This window comes from Callorhinchus milii, unplaced genomic scaffold, assembly GCF_018977255.1.
Source record: "Callorhinchus milii isolate IMCB2004 unplaced genomic scaffold, IMCB_Cmil_1.0 Scaffold27, whole genome shotgun sequence".
NCBI classification, from domain to species: Eukaryota; Metazoa; Chordata; class Chondrichthyes; order Chimaeriformes; family Callorhinchidae; genus Callorhinchus; species Callorhinchus milii.
In genome coordinates, this window is record NW_024704768.1 from 4,489,693 (window position 1) to 4,510,347 (window position 20,655).

General features: G+C 52.1%; 1 protein-coding gene and 1 long non-coding RNA gene across 5 annotated transcripts in view; one reads left to right on the forward strand and one right to left on the reverse strand.

Moving 5' to 3' along the window:
* LOC121850924 lies at positions 1-20,154 on the forward strand. 2 transcript variants are annotated; one of them, XR_006085807.1, is made up of 3 exons: positions 1-30; positions 3,155-3,321; positions 20,138-20,154. It is a non-coding gene; the product is annotated as an uncharacterized LOC121850924 (long non-coding RNA). The 2 variants fall into 2 exon arrangements; XR_006085806.1 differs by lacking the exon at positions 20,138-20,154 and adding an exon at positions 3,695-3,753.
* Positions 1-20,655, reverse strand: part of LOC103171972 (integrin alpha-7) — a 34,439-nt gene that overhangs the window by 4,026 nt on the left and 9,758 nt on the right. For 2 of the 3 annotated variants that reach the window (XM_042344203.1, XM_042344205.1), the window contains exons 2-21: positions 18,477-18,604; positions 17,729-17,808; positions 16,952-17,207; positions 15,910-16,041; positions 9,384-9,588; positions 8,970-9,163; positions 8,424-8,512; positions 7,778-7,905; positions 7,170-7,265; positions 6,558-6,619; positions 6,131-6,300; positions 5,295-5,447; positions 4,453-4,565; positions 3,747-3,936; positions 3,207-3,290; positions 2,480-2,559; positions 1,471-1,548; positions 1,137-1,239; positions 563-733; positions 271-387 (exon numbers count right to left, since the gene is read on the reverse strand). In XM_042344203.1, the coding sequence (XP_042200137.1) occupies positions 271-387; positions 563-733; positions 1,137-1,239; positions 1,471-1,548; positions 2,480-2,559; positions 3,207-3,290; positions 3,747-3,936; positions 4,453-4,565; positions 5,295-5,447; positions 6,131-6,300; positions 6,558-6,619; positions 7,170-7,265; positions 7,778-7,905; positions 8,424-8,512; positions 8,970-9,163; positions 9,384-9,588; positions 15,910-16,041; positions 16,952-17,207; positions 17,729-17,808; positions 18,477-18,604 (2,629 nt within the window). Of the gene's footprint in view, positions 1-270; positions 388-562; positions 734-1,136; positions 1,240-1,470; positions 1,549-2,479; positions 2,560-3,206; positions 3,291-3,746; positions 3,937-4,452; positions 4,566-5,294; positions 5,448-6,130; positions 6,301-6,557; positions 6,620-7,169; positions 7,266-7,777; positions 7,906-8,423; positions 8,513-8,969; positions 9,164-9,383; positions 9,589-15,206; positions 15,327-15,909; positions 16,042-16,951; positions 17,208-17,728; positions 17,809-18,476; positions 18,605-20,655 lie in introns of all 3 variants that reach the window. The other variant, XM_042344204.1, reaches the window with a different exon arrangement.

Sequence of the window (20,655 nt, forward strand, 5' to 3'; positions counted from 1 at the left end):
GGTGCAGGCCGGAGCCCACCGAGCGGAGAGGTCAGTGTGGAGTTAGCAGGTCACAGAGGTTACAGAGGGTGGGGGCAGAGAGGCTGAAGGTCTGATGGTAGGATGACAGGAGAGAGGCTGCGTGGGGGGGGGCTTTGAACTGTATCCTCTTGGGGATGGGGAGCCAGTGGAGTCGGGCGAGGGCGAGAGGGTGACAGAGAGGGTGACAGAGAGGGTGACAGAGAGCCGCAGAGTTCCGATGGAGCCGGTCAGTGAAGCTCCATCACTGACCAATGTTATTCTCTTCCTGGAGTCTGTCTGATGAGCCAGTGAGGGTCTGGTCTCCGTGGCCTCTCCTTCCTCCTCACTCTCCACCTCCCTCTTCACCCGGGAATTCTGACTGAGTGTCTGCCAACAACAACAACAACAATTTACACAGCGAGAGAGAGAGAGAGAGAGGGGGAGAGACACACCCTCCCCTCCCCTCCCCTATCCCACCTACTCTCCTCCTCACCCCGTCTCCCTGCCCCCCACCTCTCCCTCTCTCCCTCCCCGCCCCCTCGTGTCCTCGCTGCCCCCTCACCAGCCCGAGAGGGTTGATGTCCTCGGTTTGTTTGCACTTGGTCCCGATGTCTCCCTCCAGCTCCACTTTCAAGGGATACAGCAGCCACTTCCCGTTGCTGATCTCATGCGGCCAATTGATGTTCAGGAAGGTGGAGCTCAGTGTTTTCAAGGCGTTGCCTGTGTTCAGGACCTACAGACGTCAACAACAACAACAAGTTACAGTTATACGGCGACTGCCTTTCACGTCGAGAGGACATTCCAAGGCGCTAGACAGTCAGGGCTTTGGACCCGAGCTGGGGGAGCGGGGTTTGGGATCAGGAGGGGTGGAGGGCAGAGAGGGTGGGGGTAGGAGGGTGACGAAAGGTGCTGTTGGTCGGAGAGGAGGGTCTTGAGACAGGCGTTGAAGGAAGCGAGGGAGGGGTGGAGGGAGGGAGGGAGGGAGGGAGGGATGGAGGAAGGTGGAGGGAATGTGGGATGGCGTTCCAGAGGGTGGGGGTAGTGAGGCTGAAGCCTGATGGTGGGGCTGGGATGGGCGAGGAGGCCGGAGCCTACTGAGCGGAGGGAGCGGACAGTTGGACACACCCGACACTTACCGTTAACTCATAGTCCACACTGCTCCCCACGTCCTCCTCCCTCTTCATGGCGCTCTCACCCACCACATGACCCCCAAAAAATACCTGGTGAGGGGTCACCGACCTGTCAAGCACACGAGAGCGCGAGCACGTTGAGTTCGAATCAATCAATCGATCGACCGATGAATTAATTGATCAATGAATCGATTAGAAGACCGGTAAGGTCCCGGGAGAGCTTGACAGTGGCAGAGTCTGACCGCGAGCCGGGGGGGGGGGGTGGGGGTGGGGAGAGGGAGAGGGAATGGGGGGGAGATGACCCTAAATACAGGAACTCATCAAGTCACTTATTACTTACCCAGACAGGGACAGTGGGAGCTCGATCACCACATGAGCCACAGCTGTGATCGGGTCTAAGCCGCTTTGCTCACTGATACTGTTAAGAAAAACAAAATCAAAATTACAATCAATAAATATCAGCATCGAGAAGCAATCAGAACATTTCTCCAATCATTGATTGATTGATTGATTAATTGATTGATTTCGGTCAATCGGGTGTGGGGGGGGGGGGGGGGGGGAGCCCAGAGTGTGCGTCGGGGGGTAACTGCTGGTGTCTAACCGGCTAAACCCACACAGAGCTCGGCCATCGACAGAGAGAGAGAGAGAGAGGGAGCGCTGTCTGGCCAAGCTTTCCCGCTGTTGTCCAGCGAGGACCACCCTCCCTGTTAGTTAGTTAGTTAGTTAGTTAGGGCTTTGGCTGCGGAGTTAACCGGAGCCGAGGGGGAGGATTCCTTGACCCCCCCCCACCCCCCACCCCCATTTTTGCAATAATTTAAAAGGTCAGTGTCTCAGCTGAATATTTCTTCATTGATTTACACCAGAAATATTATGGTGGGGAACAGAGAGAGAGAGAGTGACAGTCACTCACACACACACCACCACCACCAAGGGTTCACCCCCCCCCCCCCCAGCAGGCGGCGCTGTTGTGTCACATAAGACAATGCACAGTACAACACTGCCCCCTGGGGGCAGCACAACGGAGGTGAACACATAAAGGGTTATTATTATGGGGATAATAATAATAATAATAATAATAATAATAATAATAATAATAATCCTGGCCTTTGACCCGGCGCCTTATCACGTCTTCGACACGTCTCAAAGCGCCTCACGGGGTACGCTGTAAAGTGTAGTGACTGTGGGCGAAACGCGGCAGCCAATTGCGCCCCCGGCGCCGTCCCCCCAAACGGTCACTGGATTGCAGTGACCGATTTATCACTATTGGCATTGTTTTTGATGCAACGGTTGTCGGGATTAAGCGAGGACCACACTGAGGGGGTTTCGCTGACCGACTGACTCGCACTTACGTGGTGAGTTGCAGGATAACGGGGAGAGAGGTGGTTTCGATGGTGATTCCAGATGTACTTAAGATCAGGTAAAAGGTGACCTGTTGAACCAAAGGGCACACTGTAACAGCAACAAACAATAACATTCACACGGAGCCTTTCACCTCGCAAGGCGCTGGACAGTCAGGGATTTGGACCCGAGCTGCGGGGTTAGGATTAGGAGGGGGTGGAGGGCAGGGAGGGTGGGGGGGGGGGGGGGGTAGGAGGGTGACCGAAGGCGCGGTCGAAGAGGAAGGTCTTCGGCTGTGATTTCAAGACGGGCAAAGAGGGGACGAGGCGGAGGGGTTAAAGCAAGGAGAATAATAATAATATTAATAGTAATGATCGGTGCAACGGTAGCGGTGCGTTTCACGTTGGGAGGACGAGTCAAGGAGTTTGGGAGGATTTCACAATGAACTGTGGTGACTGTGTGTTTTGTGGGCAAACGAGCAATTTCTCTCAGACTCGAACCAAGACAATATGGTGGGTGGGGGGAGAGGTGGTGGGGGTGGCGTGGGGGGGTGGGGAGGTTTACTTGATATCCACCAATGTGATGGTCTTGACTGTAAAATGGGGGGGTGGGGGGCAACTGAATTGATTTCCTGATGGAGAGGACCCACCCACCCACCCCCTTCTCTTCCCGCCTCTCCCCTCCAGGAGCCGATTGGAGGGTGGGCAGCGGAGTGAACCAACGCCCCGACTTACTTACCCGCGCTCCCCGTTTCATCGGATTGCCCAGCTCGCAGGTGGCCTCGGAGCCGTTCTGATTGGCCACGCAAACCACCTGCTGTTCCTGCGGAGGAGAGAGGAGAGAAGATCACAAGGTCGGTTTGGACAACCAGCAAATATTGGGGGTGGGGGGGGGAGGCGTCCTCCTGACCTGACAACAACAACTTGCATTTATATCGCGTCCCCAGAGCGCTTGACAACGAGCGTCTGGGAGAGACAGAGAGAAACAGAGACAAGAGGAGGGAGAGGCAGTGTTCGTACTTCACGTCCCCTTGGGGAGGACAGGGCTCTGGGACGCTGCCCTGTGTGAGGGGCCGCAGTGTGTAAATAATAATATTATTATTATAATAATAATATTAATAATAATTTGGTCACTTCAACCCACCGCTATTTTGTGGGGGACGTGGCTGGGCGCGATTGGCCTCCACTATTCGCCCGCAAAACACACAGTCACTGCGCTTTTTGCAGCGGCTCCTGCGAAGCGCTTTGGGACGTCCCCGTTTGGGTGGGGGACCGGTACCTGAGGAGCACGGAAGGCAGAGAAGGAAAGTGAGTCGGGGAAACTGGCGATCAACATGGCTTCGTGTGCGTCGTCCCCGTCGCTGGACGGATCCCTGGGGTCTGAGGGCAGATTAGTGACCGTGATCTGCATAGCGATGTCCTTCTGGTCACTGAGGGTGAACAGCTGCCAGTCCTCACGGTGCTCATCCCTGTCACGGTGGAGGAGAAACACCAACGGGATTAACTCCCAGTAACACAGGACCTGCATCATCATCATCATCGTCGTCATCATCATATCATCACCATAATAATAACAATAATAACAATAATAATAATAATAAACAAGTAAACGCTAAACAAATCACAAATAGTAAATGATGTTATTAATAATAATTAATAATAATAATCATAATCCTGGAATTTGACCCGTCGCCTCACCACGTCTTCGAGACGTCTCAAAGCGCCTGACGGGATAGGCCGCAAAGTGTAGTGACTGTGTGTTTTGTGGGCACGAAACGCGGCAACCACAGCGACGTCCCCGCAAACAATGGTGGATTGAGTGACCACATTTTATTGGGGGGTGGGGGGGAGGGTTTGTTGGGCAGGACACTGAGAGAGAGAGAGAGAGAGAAAGAATAGCGCCGCGAGATCTTTAACGCGATGATATCAAATGCAAGGATTATTATCATCGCTATTATTATTATTTTGATGATGAACGGACGTACAGAGGTAACGGCTGGAAGCCTTGGTCCTCGATTCTTGTGCCGTAGCTGTAACTGAGCTGAAGGTTACTCTGACAGATCTTATCCTCTCCGCACCCTTGCCTCAGGAAATTCACCTGCAAGAAACCAACACAGCAACACGGGTCAGGCACGCGTGGGTCACACCCCATCGTGGGAGCGGACGGGGAGGGGGTTTGGGACTTTGCTGGGAGCAAGAATTCCCCGGTAGCGCAGAAGTTACAGCGATTCAGGGGTTTGATTCCCGGGCGGGAAAGGTCGGTGCGAATCCTTAGCCAAGTTTCCTTACTCCATACACACACACACACAGAGAGACACATACACACACCCGCGCACACACACCCCGACACACACACCCCGACACACACACAGACACATACACACACCCGCACACACACACGCACACACACACACCTACCAACAACACGCGCGACTCTGTTTACCAGCAGTAAGTAGGAACCTAATTGTTAGTCGATTGGCGGGTGCCTTTCCGGGGGTGGGGGGGGGGGATTGACCATCACTGTACCTTCGGTCACCCTCCTAACCCTAACCCTAACCCTGGCACCTCCCTACCTCTTGCTTACTCCCACTAACCCACTAACCCGCTGCCTCCCCCCGTGTGTGTGCAGGTGTGTGCGGGTGTGTGTATGTGTCTGGCTGTGCTCTTCTTGTTGGGATAAGGCGCTACGACAAAGGTAAGGATTATTAACCTACACACACGAGAGAGGTTGGGACACGACGGGTCAAGCCACCAGCAGGAGATGGTGGAAAGACGAACTAGATGGGCCTCGGGCTTTTTCTCCTCTGACAATTGCTTACGTTCTTACCTCGTTCAGAAGCACGTTTGACTCCTGGGCATTCAAGACGGGCATCAGGCTCGTCAGCTGCCTCGCAGCATGTTTCTTCTTCTTCCTCTTGACCTGTTTGATGGTGTAGGTCAGGGTCACAGGAATCGGCCTCAGTTTGTCTCTGATGTTCTCCTGCAAACAGCGAGAATCTGTCATCACACGCTCGGGGGAGCAGCTCATTGTCAGAGACTCCGTCTCAGACGTTACACCTCACTCCCTCCCCGTCTCCGCCCTGTTGAGGTGGACGTTAAAGATCTCCCCTCGGCCCTGGTCGTTTAAAAGTAGGGAGTTTCTCCCTCCCTCCCCCGGTTTGTCCTGGCTGACAAAATCCACCCAAATGTGACAGTCAGGGAATTGGACCCTAGCTGGAGTGGGGGGGGGGGTTGGGGGCGTGGGTGTTGGGATCGGGAGGGGGTGAGGGGCAGGGAGAGTGGGGGTAGGAGGGTGACCGAAGGAGCGGTCGAAGAGGAGGGGCTTGAGACGGGACTTGAAGGAGGCGAGGGATGGAGGGAGGGAGGGAGTGGAGTTGGGTGAGGCGAGGCGAAGGGACTGTGGGATGGAGTTCCAAAGGGCTGAGGTGCTGTATGAAAGATCATCATCATTATTATTATTTCGCCCACAAAATATAAATGAAATTCACTTTACAGTGTACCCCGCGAAGCCCTTTGAGACGTCTTGAAGACGTGATCAGGGGCTGTATCAAATGCCAGGATTATTATTATTAATATGATCATTAATTATGATGAATTATTATTATCGTAGCTCTATTATAATAACGCTGTCTCTACTTGACGACGCTGAGCTCGATTGCTGACCTGCAGTTTCATTTTGACGGACACACAGCTCTGTGTGTGTTGGCTCCTCAAATCGATCTCGCCCGAATACTGGTTGTCCAGGTCGTTTGGTTTCTTCTGCAGGAAATGGATGCGGGGCACGGCCCCTTGTCTCCTCCTCAACCCGTCTGCCTCAACCGTGTAGCCCAGCACTGAGAACAACAAGCACCGCAAATCGGTCCCTTCGACCCACGGCTGTTTGTGGGGACGTCGCCGGGCGCGATCGGCTGCCGCGTTTCGCCCGCAAAAGCACGCAGTCACTACGCTTTACAGTCTGTCGTGCGAAGCGCTTTGAGACGCCTCGAAGACGTGTCAAGGCGCTGCGTAAATGCGAGGCGCAGTGCTATTGTCGGAGGCGACGAGCTTACTGATAACTCGGTCACCTCCGACGGGAATTTAATGAACTTACCAATCCTGGCGTTGTAGTTCTCAGGCTTCGAACTGTAAGCGAAACAGGCCTGGATAATAATACTGGGAGAACAGAGAGAGGGACCGCACGTCAGCAACAAAACATCCGTTACGCACCGACAATAATCGGGATCTTTACGGGGGAAAGGTCAGGCTCTGAACCCAACAACCGCAATAGTTTGAAATCATCGCCCTCTCTTTCGAAGCCCTCCCTGCCCCCCACCCGCTCCTCCCGACCTCTGTCGCCTCACTAACTCCTCATACACCTGTCCGCTCAGCGGGCTCCGGCCTGCTCCACGTCCCACACCCCACCCCGCCCGCCCGCCCAGCCCACCCCACCATTAGCGGTCAGGCCTTCAGCCTCTCTGCCCCCATCCTCTGGGTCTCCACCCCAGTCCCTTTGCCTCACCCTCTCCCTCTCTCGCTTCCTTCAAAGCGCATCTCAAGACCCTCCTCTTCGACCGCACCTTTGATCACTCTCCTACCCCCACCCTCCTCGCCCTCCACCCCCCTCCTGATCCCAACCCCCAGCTCGGGCCCAAATCCCTGACTGTCCAGCGCCTTGGGACGTCCTAAATGTCCTGTCCAGTTGAGATTGACAGAGGCTCCTCACCAGATGCCTGATCTTCCTTTACAGTTTTCCTGTTCCAGGTCAATTTGTTGGGGACGGATGATGGCACTCTTCGTCACGTTTATGACCGGCCGGGCTCTTGGGAGAGAGAGAAAGAGAGAGAGGGGGAGAGGGAGGGAGAGAGAAAGAGAGAGAGAGAGGGGGAGAGGGAGGGAGAGAGAGAGAGAGAGAAAGCGTTCGCAGTTACAACAGAGTTAGCAACGATCGAGTTGTCTTAAATCTAAGTTTTCTTCCAAAATAAGGGGTTGGAATCAGGAGGTGGGGGGTGGGGTGGGGGGGCTGTGGGTGTCGGTGCCCGCAGGCACGGTTGAAGAGGAAGGTCTTCAGGCACAGCCTGAAGTGAGGAACGGAGGGAGTGAGGGAGGGTGAGTGGCAGAGGGATAGAGGGAGGAAGAGTCTCAAAGCGCTTCACGGTAAAATGAAGTGACTGTGGGTTTTGTGAGCCATGGAGTGGAATGGAACTCACTCACTCACTCGGCCCCACATTGTCATCCTGCCCGAAAACCTCGGCTTCTCCCAAACCCTCTCCTGGAGAGAGAGAGAGAGAGAGGGAGGGGGAGAGAGAGATGGAGGGGGAGAGAGAGACTTACCGGTATAGAACCACAGAGTCTGAGAGTGACCCCACAACCACATCTGGGTAGAAATTGTCATCCATGTCAAGTCCTCCAGCCACTGAGTATCCGAACCTAGTCACTCCAACAGCTTCTCCTTCCAACACCTGAAGGTACACAGGGTGGGGAGGTGGGGGAGGTGAGAGGGTTGTAGGGATGGGGAGGGTTAGGGTTAGCAGCTCAGGGGTTAGAGCCCTCGCCTCGCAACCGAGAGGAACCAGATTCGATTCCCGGGCGGGTCAGGTCAGGGCGAAACCTTAGGCAAGTTTCCTTACTCCCCCCACACACAGACACACACATACACACACACACACACGCCTGGGTTTACCAGCAGTAAACAGGAACCCGGTTGTTAGTCGATTGGCGGATCACTTTTCCGGGGAATAATCGCTCAACAAAAAACAAATTGGTCGCTCAACCCACGGCTGTTTGTGGGGACGTCGCTGGGCGCAATTGGCTGCCGCGTTTCGCCCACAAAACACGCAGTCACCACACTTTACAGTGGATCCCGAGAAGCGCTTTGAGACGTCTCGAAGACGTGATCAGGCGCTGTGTCAAATACCAGGATTATTATTATTATGATGATGATGATGTGACTGTAGTTAAAGGGTTGAGCTGTGGATACCTGAGCAGGTGTGACGTTCAGACCAAAGTTGTTGCCGTGATAGATGTAAACCTTCCCGTGGCCGTCGTAAGGAGCTCCCACAGCAATATCTTACACAAGAGAAACAAGACAAACCATAAGAACAACAACAACAAGAACAACAAGAGCACAGCACCCCCTCATGCAGGGCAGTGTCCCGGAGCGCTCGACACTGGCGGAGCAGGACACCGAGCCTGGGGTGGGGGGGGGGGGGGGGCGGAGGTCGAAGAGGAGGGTCTTCAGGCGAGACCGGAATGCAGGGAAGGAGGTGGGCGAGGCGGAGGGATTGAGGGATTGAGGGAGAGAGAGCGGCACAGTTTCGGGGGCTTATTGGCTGAAAGCGCTGGCAGCTTTGACCCATCAACAAAAAACATTTAGAAACCATCGCTCTATAGAGTGATATTGATAATAATAATAACAATAATAATAATTAATAATAATAATGACTGAAGACTTTCCCCTTTGTTGGTGCTTGTGGTCACCTCCCCTCCACCCCAACACGTCCACATTTATTTATTTTTTTTATACCTCCAAACCCATCTTGGTTGACGTCGCCAACACTGGCCACGGCCAAACCGAACAGGGAGTCCTTGGTTCCGTTCAGTCGGAGTCTCTTCACTCTGTCCCACCTGCCCCCCCGGTTGATGTACACATACACCGCTCCTCCGATCTCCTCCTTACGGTCGAAAAAGTAGGGCGCTCCGACGATGAGATCCGTCCAACTGTAAACCCAAAGGCCAAAGGCACCGCCTGAAGTTTAACGCAGTGATAATTTGGTCGCTCGATCCACGGCTGTTCGTGGGGACGTCGCTGGGCGCGATTGGCTGCTGCGTTTCGCCCGCAAATTGCAGTCACTCCACTTTCCCGTGAAGGGCTTTGAGACGTCGCGATGGGGCGCTGGGTCAAGTGCGAGGGTTACCGTGATGATTATGATACTCTTACCCGTCGCTGTTGAGATCAGCTGTAGCCACAGAGTAGCCGAACGATGATCCCAACTCCTCGCCCCACAGGATGTGTTCCGGAGCGAGTCTGTTGACACCCTCCTTCCTCAGTAGGACCACAGCCCCCGTGTGGTTAGCCCTGGGTGCCCCGGCCACCACACTCAGCCCCTGGTGTGTCAGACGGTCACCTGAATCTACAGAGAACCCTGAAAAGGCAGGTTAACATCCGAGGCTTAGAGAGAGAGAGAGAGAGAGAGCAAGGGGGTGGGGGGAAGGGAGAAGGGGAGAGGGGGAGAAAGTGGAGGTGAGAGGGGGTGGAGAGGAACGGGGGTGAAGGGAGAGAGGGAGAAGGAGAGAGCTGGAGAGGGAGGGGGAGAGGGGGGGGAGCGAGTGAGACGGGGAGAGCGAGAGAGAGAAGGGGAGAAGGAGTGGGAGAGAGGGGGAGAAAGAGCGTTTCGAAAGGGGGTGCAGAGAGACACACACAATGGCTTAGTAACCTCATGCGATTAGGTTGCAACCTTTTCTTCCGTTCAAGGAGAAAGTTTTTTTATTTTTTTGCGTTTACATTATATTTTAAATTCAATTCCATTTTTTTTCATTTGAAGTTTTTACAATTGGGGTCCGATTCCGCCCACTCCTCCGACTTCCCATTCAAGGCCTCGCGACGTCCTCCCGACGTGAAAGACGCTATAAAAATATAATTTGTTGTTGTTGTTGCTGTTGACATGGATTGCTGTCTCCACACTTTATTGAGATGCTTTTATTTAATCTGTTGGGTGTCGCCAAGAACCATCGCTGTGCTTAAGAGTATCCCAACCCTGAGCGAGTTGGAAAGGGTGGTGGGGGGGGGTTGTGGTGGGGGGGCAGGGGGTATGGGGGAAATTGGGGAAAGACAGAGAAAGGACTTCTTTTTTATTTACGTTAGTTGATTGGCGGATCGCTTTTCCGGGGGGTGGGGGGTAATGATCCCTTAAAAAAAATAATTTGGTCACTTCAACCCTGTGAGGACGCTGCTGTGCGCAACTGGGGGAGAGAGTGTATTCGCAGCGTCTTCTCTGAAGCGCTTTGAGACGTCTCAAAGACGTGGTAAGGTGCTGCATCGAGTGCAAAGATTATTATGATATTTATCAGTAATTGATAGGTTTCGGGGTGGGGGTGGGGGTAGGGGGATGGTTTCGACGATGAGAATTTAATTGACGGATTGGGAAATGAAGCTCATTTTGGTTCAAAAGTGGCAACACTGGTTATTACGGCTTCTCAAATGCCTCTCATTCACCCACAGACATCGCACCGCCTCAAAGCAGTGCTGTGCCTAAATCAGGGGAGACATTTGAGGAGACTGTACGGAAAGGTGTTAAGATTGGGTTAGTAACACGGGTAAGTGCTGTTTTTTTTTAAAAAAAGAAGGAAAACAGGACGAAGGGACACAGGGTTTAGAGCAGGTTATATATAGCGAGGTTTATCTGTCAGGCTGGCTCAGTCACTCAGTCACACCCTCATCTCCAAGTCGGTGAGTTGTGGGTTCAAGCCCCCAAGTCAGGAGTTTCAGCTCACACAGCGCAGTCCTGGGGATAGAGAGAGAGAGAGAGAGAGAGATCGCCGCATTGTTGGAGATGCCGTCCTTCGGTTGAGATCTTTATTAAACCTCACTCCCCCGCCCACCATCTGTGGACTTTAAAGATCTTTCCCACGACGCTCTCTCTCTCTCTCTCTCTCTCTCTCTCTCGCTGTCCTCTGTGGGTGGTCGTGAGATGTCGCTGTGCGCATAATTGGCTGCTGTGTTTCGCCCTCGAAATACACGGCCGCTGTGCTCGACAGTAAATATCCTGTGAAGCGCTTTGAGAGTGTCGGTCTCAACGACGTGACGAGGCGCTGTGTCAAATGCCGGGGTGGGTGGGGGGGGGGGTTATGATTTCTCCTGTCGGGGAACCTGCTCAGAGAAACTGCCCGTTAGCCTCGGGTGCGGAATCCGAAACAGGGCAGCGATGGCAACAAAGGGATCATTGGACTTCAGGTACAAAAATATTTAGATTGTGAATCGGGTTCGAGCCATTTGTGCTCACGCAGACAGTCAGGGCTGTGGACAAGTGCAAATAGCTTCTCAGCAACGCCAGCGTAGAAATGTCACAGAATCCTAGAATCTTACAGCACAGGAAGAGGCCAATCCGCCTATCGTGCCTCTTTGAAAGAGCCACCAACTAGTCCCACTCACTCCCCCGATGTTACCCCATATTGTTACACGCTTTTTCCTTTCCAAGTCTCCATCCAATTCCCTTTCGAAAGCTCCTATTGAATCTGCTCCCACCAGCCTTTCAGGCCGTGCGTTCCAGACCGTAACAACTCTCTGGTCTGCCCTCTGGTTCTTTTGCCAATTATCTTAAATCTGTGTCCTCTGGTTACCGACCCACCCGCCCGCCTGCCAGAGGAAACAGTTCCTCCCCCTCTCTACCCTATCAAAACGCCTCGATTAAATCTCCCCTTTCACCTTCTCTGCTCCGAGGAGAACAATCAGCCCCTCTAGTCTGGTCTCTGCACATACCTGAAGTCCCTCAACCCTGGTACCATTCTGTCCACGTTTGAAAAATGCCCATCTTGTTTTTCATGCGCAAGGACCAAGCCGCCTCCTCGCTTCCTCCCCTTTTTCTCCCCCCACCCTCCCCAGAAACATTGCCCTCCCGTCCCCCCACACACTCTCTCTCTCTCTCTCCCCCCCCACCCCCACCAAGCCCACACCGCCCCACCCCAGGCAAGATGATGAATTTAGCATAAGCTGCCATGAGTGTGAGAGAAGTTGACAGCGTGGGCTGGGAATGGGTTGTCAACCTTGAGGACAGAGACGGGGGTATGAGAGAGGACATTCCGTGCAGTTAACCAATCACCCAATCGATTGTTAACTAACCCAAACAGTTGCTTACGTGATGATGGTATTATGTTTGGTATGTGGTGAGTGAAGGGGAAGGCAGGTCATTGGAGTCGAGGTACAGATCAGCCATGATTTTATAGAATGACGGAACAGGCTTGAGGGGCTGAATGGTCTCCTCCTGTTCCTAAGTTTGCTCCGGAACATGTGGGTGCCAGACATTCATGGCTTCCAATACATCCGATGACCTTAGTGTGACTTTGCTGTGCGTTTAATGGCCTGGTGTGTTCCCCTACTCACTGACACTCTGCGGATCGCTTTGGGACGTCCTCCCGACGTGAAAGGGGCTGTAACGTTGTATATAGGGGAGACCAGACGAGGAGAATTAGTTGCTGTGTTTTTAACCCAAAGAGACTTGTTATGGTCTGGAATCGAAAGGCTGGTGGAAACAGATTCACTCGGAGCTTTCGAAAGGGAATTGGATAGGGACTTGGAAAGGAAAAATGTGCAACAATATGGGGTAAGAAAGTGCGGGGGAGTGAGTGGGACGAGATGGTAGCTCTTTCAAAGAGCCGGCACAGGGATGATTGGGTAAGAACGGGGGAGTGAGCGGGAATGACCTCCTTCTGCGCTGTAAGAGTCTCTGACTATTATTATAGTTTTCCTAATTCCTGTGGCTCTGCTAATTAATGTTTCTGGGTTGCTGGTGGATGGATGGAATGTGACTCACAGTTAATGGCTCAGGATAAAAGGTGGGGGTGGGGGGGAAATGGTGGGAGGTGGGGGGGGGGGGGGGGGTGTGTGGGGGGAGAAAAGGGAATGCACTCATCTTAAGCATAGCGGAAGGTGATGGGTGAGAAAATGTGGACCGGGAATGACATGGCAATTATCCGAGGCAACACGCATATATACATGCAACGGACATATCAGTCAGGCAATAACATGCTAGAGTCTTGCCACCCACATGCAGACAAGGATGCAACACAACACCGATCTACACGGGCAGGTGCCATGCGTCTGGGCGTTTCGAGCTGTGTTTCAGTCACGTTTCCGAAGAAACTAACCCCCAAATTGGCCTCTTGAAACACTTCCGTGAGCATTTCTCCCCCAAAACACGTGCTTTGCCCCCAGGAATCTAGTGTTCCAACTTTTGGCACCCGCCCAAGGTCAGAATCAAGCTGCGAATTAAATCGATTGTGAATTAAATTAGGAATTAAACTTCTTATGATTTAAGCACAGGTCAAATGTCACGGTGTGACCTTGAACCTTGACTTTCTCTGTGACTTATCCATTCCTCATGTCGGCCACCTTTTGTGATCCCTCCCATTCCCCCCGCCCATTACCCCCATCCTCTCCCGGCTCCACTGATTCCCCATCCCCCATCCTCGTCTTCAAAGCCATCCATGGCCTTGCTCCTTCCTAACTCCATAGTGACTCGTGGGGCTGAATGACTCGCTAACCCTCTATTGACCATTCAGTGGGCTCTGGCCTGCTCCACGTCCCCCGCCCGGCCTGCCCTACCCCACCAGCGGCGCTCTCTGCCCCCCACCCTTTGGCACTCCATCCCGCACTCCCTCCGCCTCACTCTCTCTCTTGCCTCCTTCAAGACCCATCTTGAGACCCTTCTCTTTACCTTATTCTATGAGATCGCGGCGGAGTGACTCCTAAGTGGATAGATATTCGTCAGGTCAGGGGATCGAGGGATACGGAGTTGAGATACAGATCAGCCATGGTCTAATAGAATGGCGGAGCAGACTCAAGGGGCTGAATGGCCTCCTCCTGTTCCTACGTCACTATGTTACTCAGGCGAAAACAACGAAAAAGACAAGCTGGAGAATTTTCACCCAGAGGGAGATTTCAAGCGACCAATTAATTTCAGGGGTGAATCTCTGGCACAAGGCCATGTGGGTGGCTTCAACGTAGCTCGATGCAATTGACATGCAGGGTAACGGCAGAGAGAGAGAGAGAGAGAGAGAGATGTCCTCTATTGGTCTCTGAGAGCCAGGGATGTGATGGAACCCCAGGAAATGAGCAAAGGCCAGAGGGGCGTTTGGTTTTTGTCTTTGTAATAAAACCGGGGGCAAAGTTCCAAGCAATGCACCAACATTCCTTTGGTATCTCCCAAGAGGCCTGGACTGGTAATTTGTTGGCTCAAAGGAGTCAATTGGGCAAAATCTGTTACAGACGTAAAGGTCCGTCCACACTCTTGTACCCTACGTCACTGCTTCCTGTGGGCTTCTCGCCCACTGTGTTGTTCCTCGGGGTCTTCTCTGAGACGTCTTGCCTTAAGGGTGAAGAGACCCCCCCCCACCTTGTCTGATCATTGACCACAGCCCATCCCTCTAACACTGACGATCAGCCTAGTTGCTCCCCTCTGCACTGCCCCCCAAGACCTTGGGCACAGCCTCAATCAGGCTATACCGTCAGCGCATGCATAAGTGCATCCACATTCACACGTACATCTACAGATGAACACCTTCTTTTCGGGACGGATTCAGTCTCAGGGGGGTTTTCACAAGAGCTCGCCCCCTCCTCACAAATCGCCTGAACACCCCCCCCCCCCCCCACAGAAAGCAGTGATGTTTACGCACATGGAACAATTCTGATGAAGTGTCCGGAATGTGGGACAGAATCACTGAGAACGGGGCGAGAATTGGGTGGGTGGGTGTTTCAGCGAGAGAATGAGAGAGAGAGAGAGAGAGAGAGAGGGGGGTGACGGGGGTTTGTACAGGGCGACCAAAGAGTTGTGATAACATGACAATATCTAACAAGTCTTAAAATAAAATTTAAATTATATATATATATATATATTATGCATCATCACATCTTTTAGGACTTATTAGACACTGTAAAGGTCTCACCACTTTTTTGGTTGCTCTGTGTGTGTTGTCGGGAGAAAATACCAGAGGGGAGGGGACACAAATAGACCCACATTCTGTTACCACATGCGCACGTGTTACGAACCTAAGTAACTATGTTGGGCTACGTCGAATGGGCTTCGAAGTGGTTTGTCGATGGGGTCTGGAGTCTTGTACACCAGCTGGTCTGGGTCAGAGCTATTGGTCGTGGTCAGAAACATTACCCCTGTGCGTTGCGGGGGGAAGGGGAGAGAGAGAGAGAGAGACAAGAGAGGAAGGACACCAGTCAGAATGGGGAACAAAACGAGACGGAGGAAAGGGGAACACAGAAAATAGCTGAGGGTTTCTGTTTGGCTTTTGTTTCGGGGGGGAGTGGGGAGGAGGGCGGAGGGGAGGATAATATTTTTCAACGAGGGTGACTTTGTCACTTACTGAAAAAGCCAATTGGGGTTGAAGGTCCCACACACTGCAGCTCAGAGGAGATCAGAAGCCAGACAAGCCCACAGGTGACCAAAGGCATCATCAGTGCACTCCCAATTAGGGACCCCGTTGCCAGTCGATGGGCGGATCGTTTTCTCCGGGGGTAATAATCCCTTCCCCCCGCAAAAAAATTAATTGAAAAAAAACTGATAATGATTTGGTCACTCGATCCACGACTGTTTGGGGGGGACGTCGCTGGGCGCAATTGGATGCCTCGTTTCACCCACAAAATACGCAGTCACTACACTTTTCACTGTAATCAAACCCTCAGCCGTCTCCGTGTCTCCACTCACCTTCCTCCATCTGCAGGGGAGGCTACGGGTTCCTACCTAAGTAGCTATGTGCGGGCACTGGAACCAGCTCAGCCTCCTGTCTCCTCTCATCTCCTGTCTCATATGGCCCATCATCATAAATGCCCAAGTGCACTGATGAATAACTGAGCTGTTCAGTCCGGATATTACCTAAAAATACCAAGGGTTAGAGGAACAACAAACGGTGTTGGTGGGGGATGGGGAGGGGGTGTTGGAGTGGGGTGGAGTGGAAGAAAAAGGAATTAGTTTTACCCCCCCCTGTTATTTCCCCGGCTCCTGGTTGTCCTTCGTGTCCTCTGCTCCACTATCAGTGGCCGTGCTTTCAGCCACTACGCCCCCGAAACTCTGTCACTCTCTCCTTCTGTCCCTCCGCCTTGCTCCGTCTTCCTTCCCCATCTTCAGATCGCGGCTGAAGACCTTCTTCTTCGACCGTGCATACAGTCACCTCCAACCTCCCCTCACTCGGTGTCCAACCAAACCCTCCCTCCCCACCCCACCATGCCCATACACACCCCCCTTTCTCCCTCCCGTGATGCTGTCCTCAATGGTGAAGTCACCTTCAGGTTTTTGCTCAAGAATATTCTGGGGTTTCACTAAACTACGTTCAAAATCTGGAAGCAAAATGGAAATTAGATTGTGGGCACCATTTTTGATGGTGGAGGGTTGGGAGGGTGGGCGGGGGGGGGTTAAGGAGGGGGTAGATTGACAGCATCCATCACCATCACTCTTACCAGCTATCACCAACCCCCACTTACCTTCCTCCATTTGGGTCCCTGAACTTCACTTTGGAGAGAGACCGAGAGAGAGAGAGACAGAGAGAGAGACACAGAGACAGACACAGAGAGAGAAAGAGAGAGAGACAGAGCGAGAAAAGAGAGAGGCAGAGAAGAGAGACTAAGGCAGAGAGACAGCGAGACAGAAAGAGGGATAGAATGAGGGAGAGAGAAAGACTTGACAGTGAATGTTGCGAAACTCTTTGAGGAGATCCTCCCAACGTGAAGAGCGCTGGGTCAAACGCAAGAGATGATTATGATCACTTTAAGAAGCAGAAGTCACTGACCTTTCCAATTGTACGTCCCAGGGGCTCCAAACAGGATGTAATGATTGTCGGAGGTGAAGCCGGCAGAGATGCCCTGCTGGCAATAGCCAAAACGCTCGTGTCCCTGAGTACGCCCTTCACAGAACTTCCAGTCTCCTCCGTCCAGCTCCTCCTTGATGGTTAAGTCCTGACTGAGGACGTAGCAACGACCGATCATATCCCTGGTCTCTGCTTGTTGATGGACACGTTGCCTGGACTCATACCGATGAGCACACGTCTGAGGAGAAGGAGCTCTCTCACATTACTCATCATCATCATAATAATAATCCTCACGTTTGACCCGGTGCCTCATCACGTCTTCGAGACGTCTCAAAGCGCTTCACAGGATGTACTGTGGGGGCCAAACGCAGCAGCCAATTGCACCCAGCAACGTCCCCACAAACAGCCGTGGATTGAAGTGACCAAATTATTATCATTATTTTTTAATTTCCTGTTGAGGGATTATTTATTTTCCCCCCGGAAATCGATCCGCCAATCGACTAACACCCGGGTTCCTACTTACTGCTGAGTTACCTTACTCCACGCGCCTCTGTTTACCTACAGCACTTGACAGTGGCAGAGCTTGACGCCAAGTCAGGGGTAGGGGGTGGGGAGGAGGTGACCATAAGCACTGTAGGTCGAAGAGGAAGGTCTTCAGGCGCGACCTGAAATGGGGAAGGAGGAGGCGAGGAGGAGGGATAGAGGGAGAGTGTTCCAGAGTTTCGGGGCGGAGTGGCTGTTCTGCTGAATAACACTTACCACCACCTTTCCACCAACTCCTTGGCTTTTGACTGTTACTCCCAGCCACTGGTTCTCTTTGCTCTCCTTGGTCAGGTCCACTGGAAGGGAAAAGGCATCAGACCGTATAAAACCGTCTGTGGTCAACTGTCACCCTATTAACTCGTCTTAGATTTTCTCCATAATGGCTTCCCTGCATCCTTGGGCCCACAGGTTTCGAGTCGCAAAGGGGCAGCACCTTCAGGACAGACACCAGGAAGTTTTCCCTTATGGAGTCCTGTAGCTCATTGGTTTAGAGCCTCGCCTCGCAAGTGAGAGCAACCGGGTTTGATTCCCAGGCGGGTCGGGGAGAAACCTCAGGCCAGTTGGACTGAATTTTGGGACACGACATGTCAAGCGTCTGCCAGGATGGACCTTGGTCTTTCTTTCTTTTAGAGAATTCTTATGTTCTAGGCCACTTTGGAGAGAAATTAGGAGGCAGTTTTTCACACAAAGGCTAATGGGAATCTGGAACTCTCTCTCCCTCTGTCTATCTCCCCAAAAGGCTATGGATTATATCTGGATCCATTCACATTAAGACTGAGGTGGAGAGATGTTTGTCAGGTAAGGGGATCGAGGAATATGGGGCAAAGGGGGGGGTAATTAGAGTTGAGGTACAGATAAGCCGTGATCTAACAGAATGGCGGAACAGACTCGAGGGGCTGAATGGCTTCCTCCTGTTCCTGTGTTTCTATGGATGGAAATTTTGCGGTAAATGAAATAGTCGAACCCTCATTGTCGATGTCGACTTGATCACATTTGTCATCCTCCGTAATGATGGGGCAGTTGAAGAGGCCGCCTGTTCGATTGGCCAACTGATGGGTCAATCCCTTAGCGAGAGGAGCTCCCACCAGGACACTGGAAACACACAGACCAATAAACACCTTTACATTAATAACAATAATTATAATAATACTCATAATAATAATAATCACAATAACAATCATAATCATAACAGCCACGAATGTTTTTGGGGACACTGCTGTGTGCGACTCGCTGCTGTGTTTCGCCTACAAAACACACAGTCACTACACTTTACAGTGTTTTCTGTGAAGCGCTTTGAAACATTGCAGCGACGTGATAAGGTGCTGTGTCAAATGCCAGGATATTTATTGCTATTATTATTTATTATAGAAGACAGGAAGCCTTCCGCCAGCTCGGAATCTGGTTCCGATCAGGAATTGGCTTATCTGGATAATAATAATCCTCGCATTTGACACAGTGCCTTATTATGTCTTCAAGACGTCTCAAAGCGCTTCACAGGATACGCATGTAAAGTGCAGTGACTGTATACCCTGTGGGCGAAACGCACCAGCCAATCGCACACAGCAGCGTCCCCACAAACAGCCGTGGGTTGAGTGACCAAATTATTCATGTTTATTTTTCTTGAGGGATTATTATCAGGGGTGTGTGTGTGTGTGGAGGAAGGAAACTCGCTAGAGGTTTCACCACTTGCCAGGAATCGGACCCTGGTCTCTCGCTCTAACCACTCCGATAACTGGAAAGAGAGCGGGAGGAAGAGCTCTGTGGCTCCTCGTGTCTAGAATTCCACACAGAGCTATTATGCGAGTGGTATTAGGCAGTTTAACTGTCCTTCGCTTCTGCGTTAGATCTTTCTGCCTTATTAGGGCAACTGGATGCCTTCAGTGTCGGAGCTGCTATTCACAGTGCATTCCTGCATCCAGGCTCCTTCAGACACACGCACACATATACACACACATACACACACTCGCTCGCTCACACACACACACACACACACACACTGACGCAAGCTTACACTCACTCACAGTCACACACACACTCTCATACACACTCGCACACAATTACACTGACACACACACACACACTCTCTCGTACATACTCTTACAAACGCGCGCGCACAAGTACACTAACTTATACACACACACACTTGACTCATTGGTCCGAATTGTTTTTTTCTCTCTCAATAAAACACTATATATATATATACACAAACACAACACTTCTGTGAAGCGCTTTGAGACGCGTTGAGATGATGATGACGATGGACTAGATTTTTGGAATTCCGAAATGATTTCTCTTCCGCTCCTGATTAACCGCTGATAAACCCTCCGCACCTGGACCGGGGGAGGTGGTGGGTGGGGGGGAGGGAGGGGGGAGGGTTGTGGGGGTGGGGGAAGGGGATGGGGTGTCAGCTGTTCTCTCAGATCACAGAGCCATCCTCTGGGTCGAAGGCATTTCACGGTAGTTTTAGTAACTCTGCATTTTTCGAATGGTTGAAATGTCTCAAATTAGTTTGTTTGGCACCCACACCCCACCCCCCCCACCCCGTCCCCTTTGCCTCCTCCCCTCCTCTCCCCTCTCCCTGCATTCTTCTTTCCCAGCGTAGTGTAGTGACTGTGTGTTTCGTAGGTGAACTCAGCAGCCAGTTTGCACACAGCGACGTCCCACAAACAGCCATGAGCTGAGCGACCGATTTTATCTGGTGGGAGGGACTGTCGACCAGGACATCAAATAGACCACTGCGGTGGGAGGGGTGGAGACAGATCAATGGAGGACACCTGAGATCATGAGAAACAGGAGATCGCACCTTCAAAGACGGGGAACAAGAGTGAGTCATTGCAATGGTTGGGAGGGGGGGGCGCGGGGGGGTATAAAGGGGTGAGATATTGGGAAATTGGACCACAATTCACTAAGTAATAGAAAGGTTATGTAAATTGATATCACCACTTAGCAGCAATCGACAGCTGTGTGGAGTCAGTAATGTTCCCGATTGACGGCCACAAAGATTAGCAGATCGGAAGCCATGACATCACCATTATTGTTGTTGCTTATCTCTTCACTTGACAGAATAATAATAATAATAATAATAATAATAACAATAATGACAATAATAGTCAGAACGATCTTTCCGTTTGGGCGGAACGCGG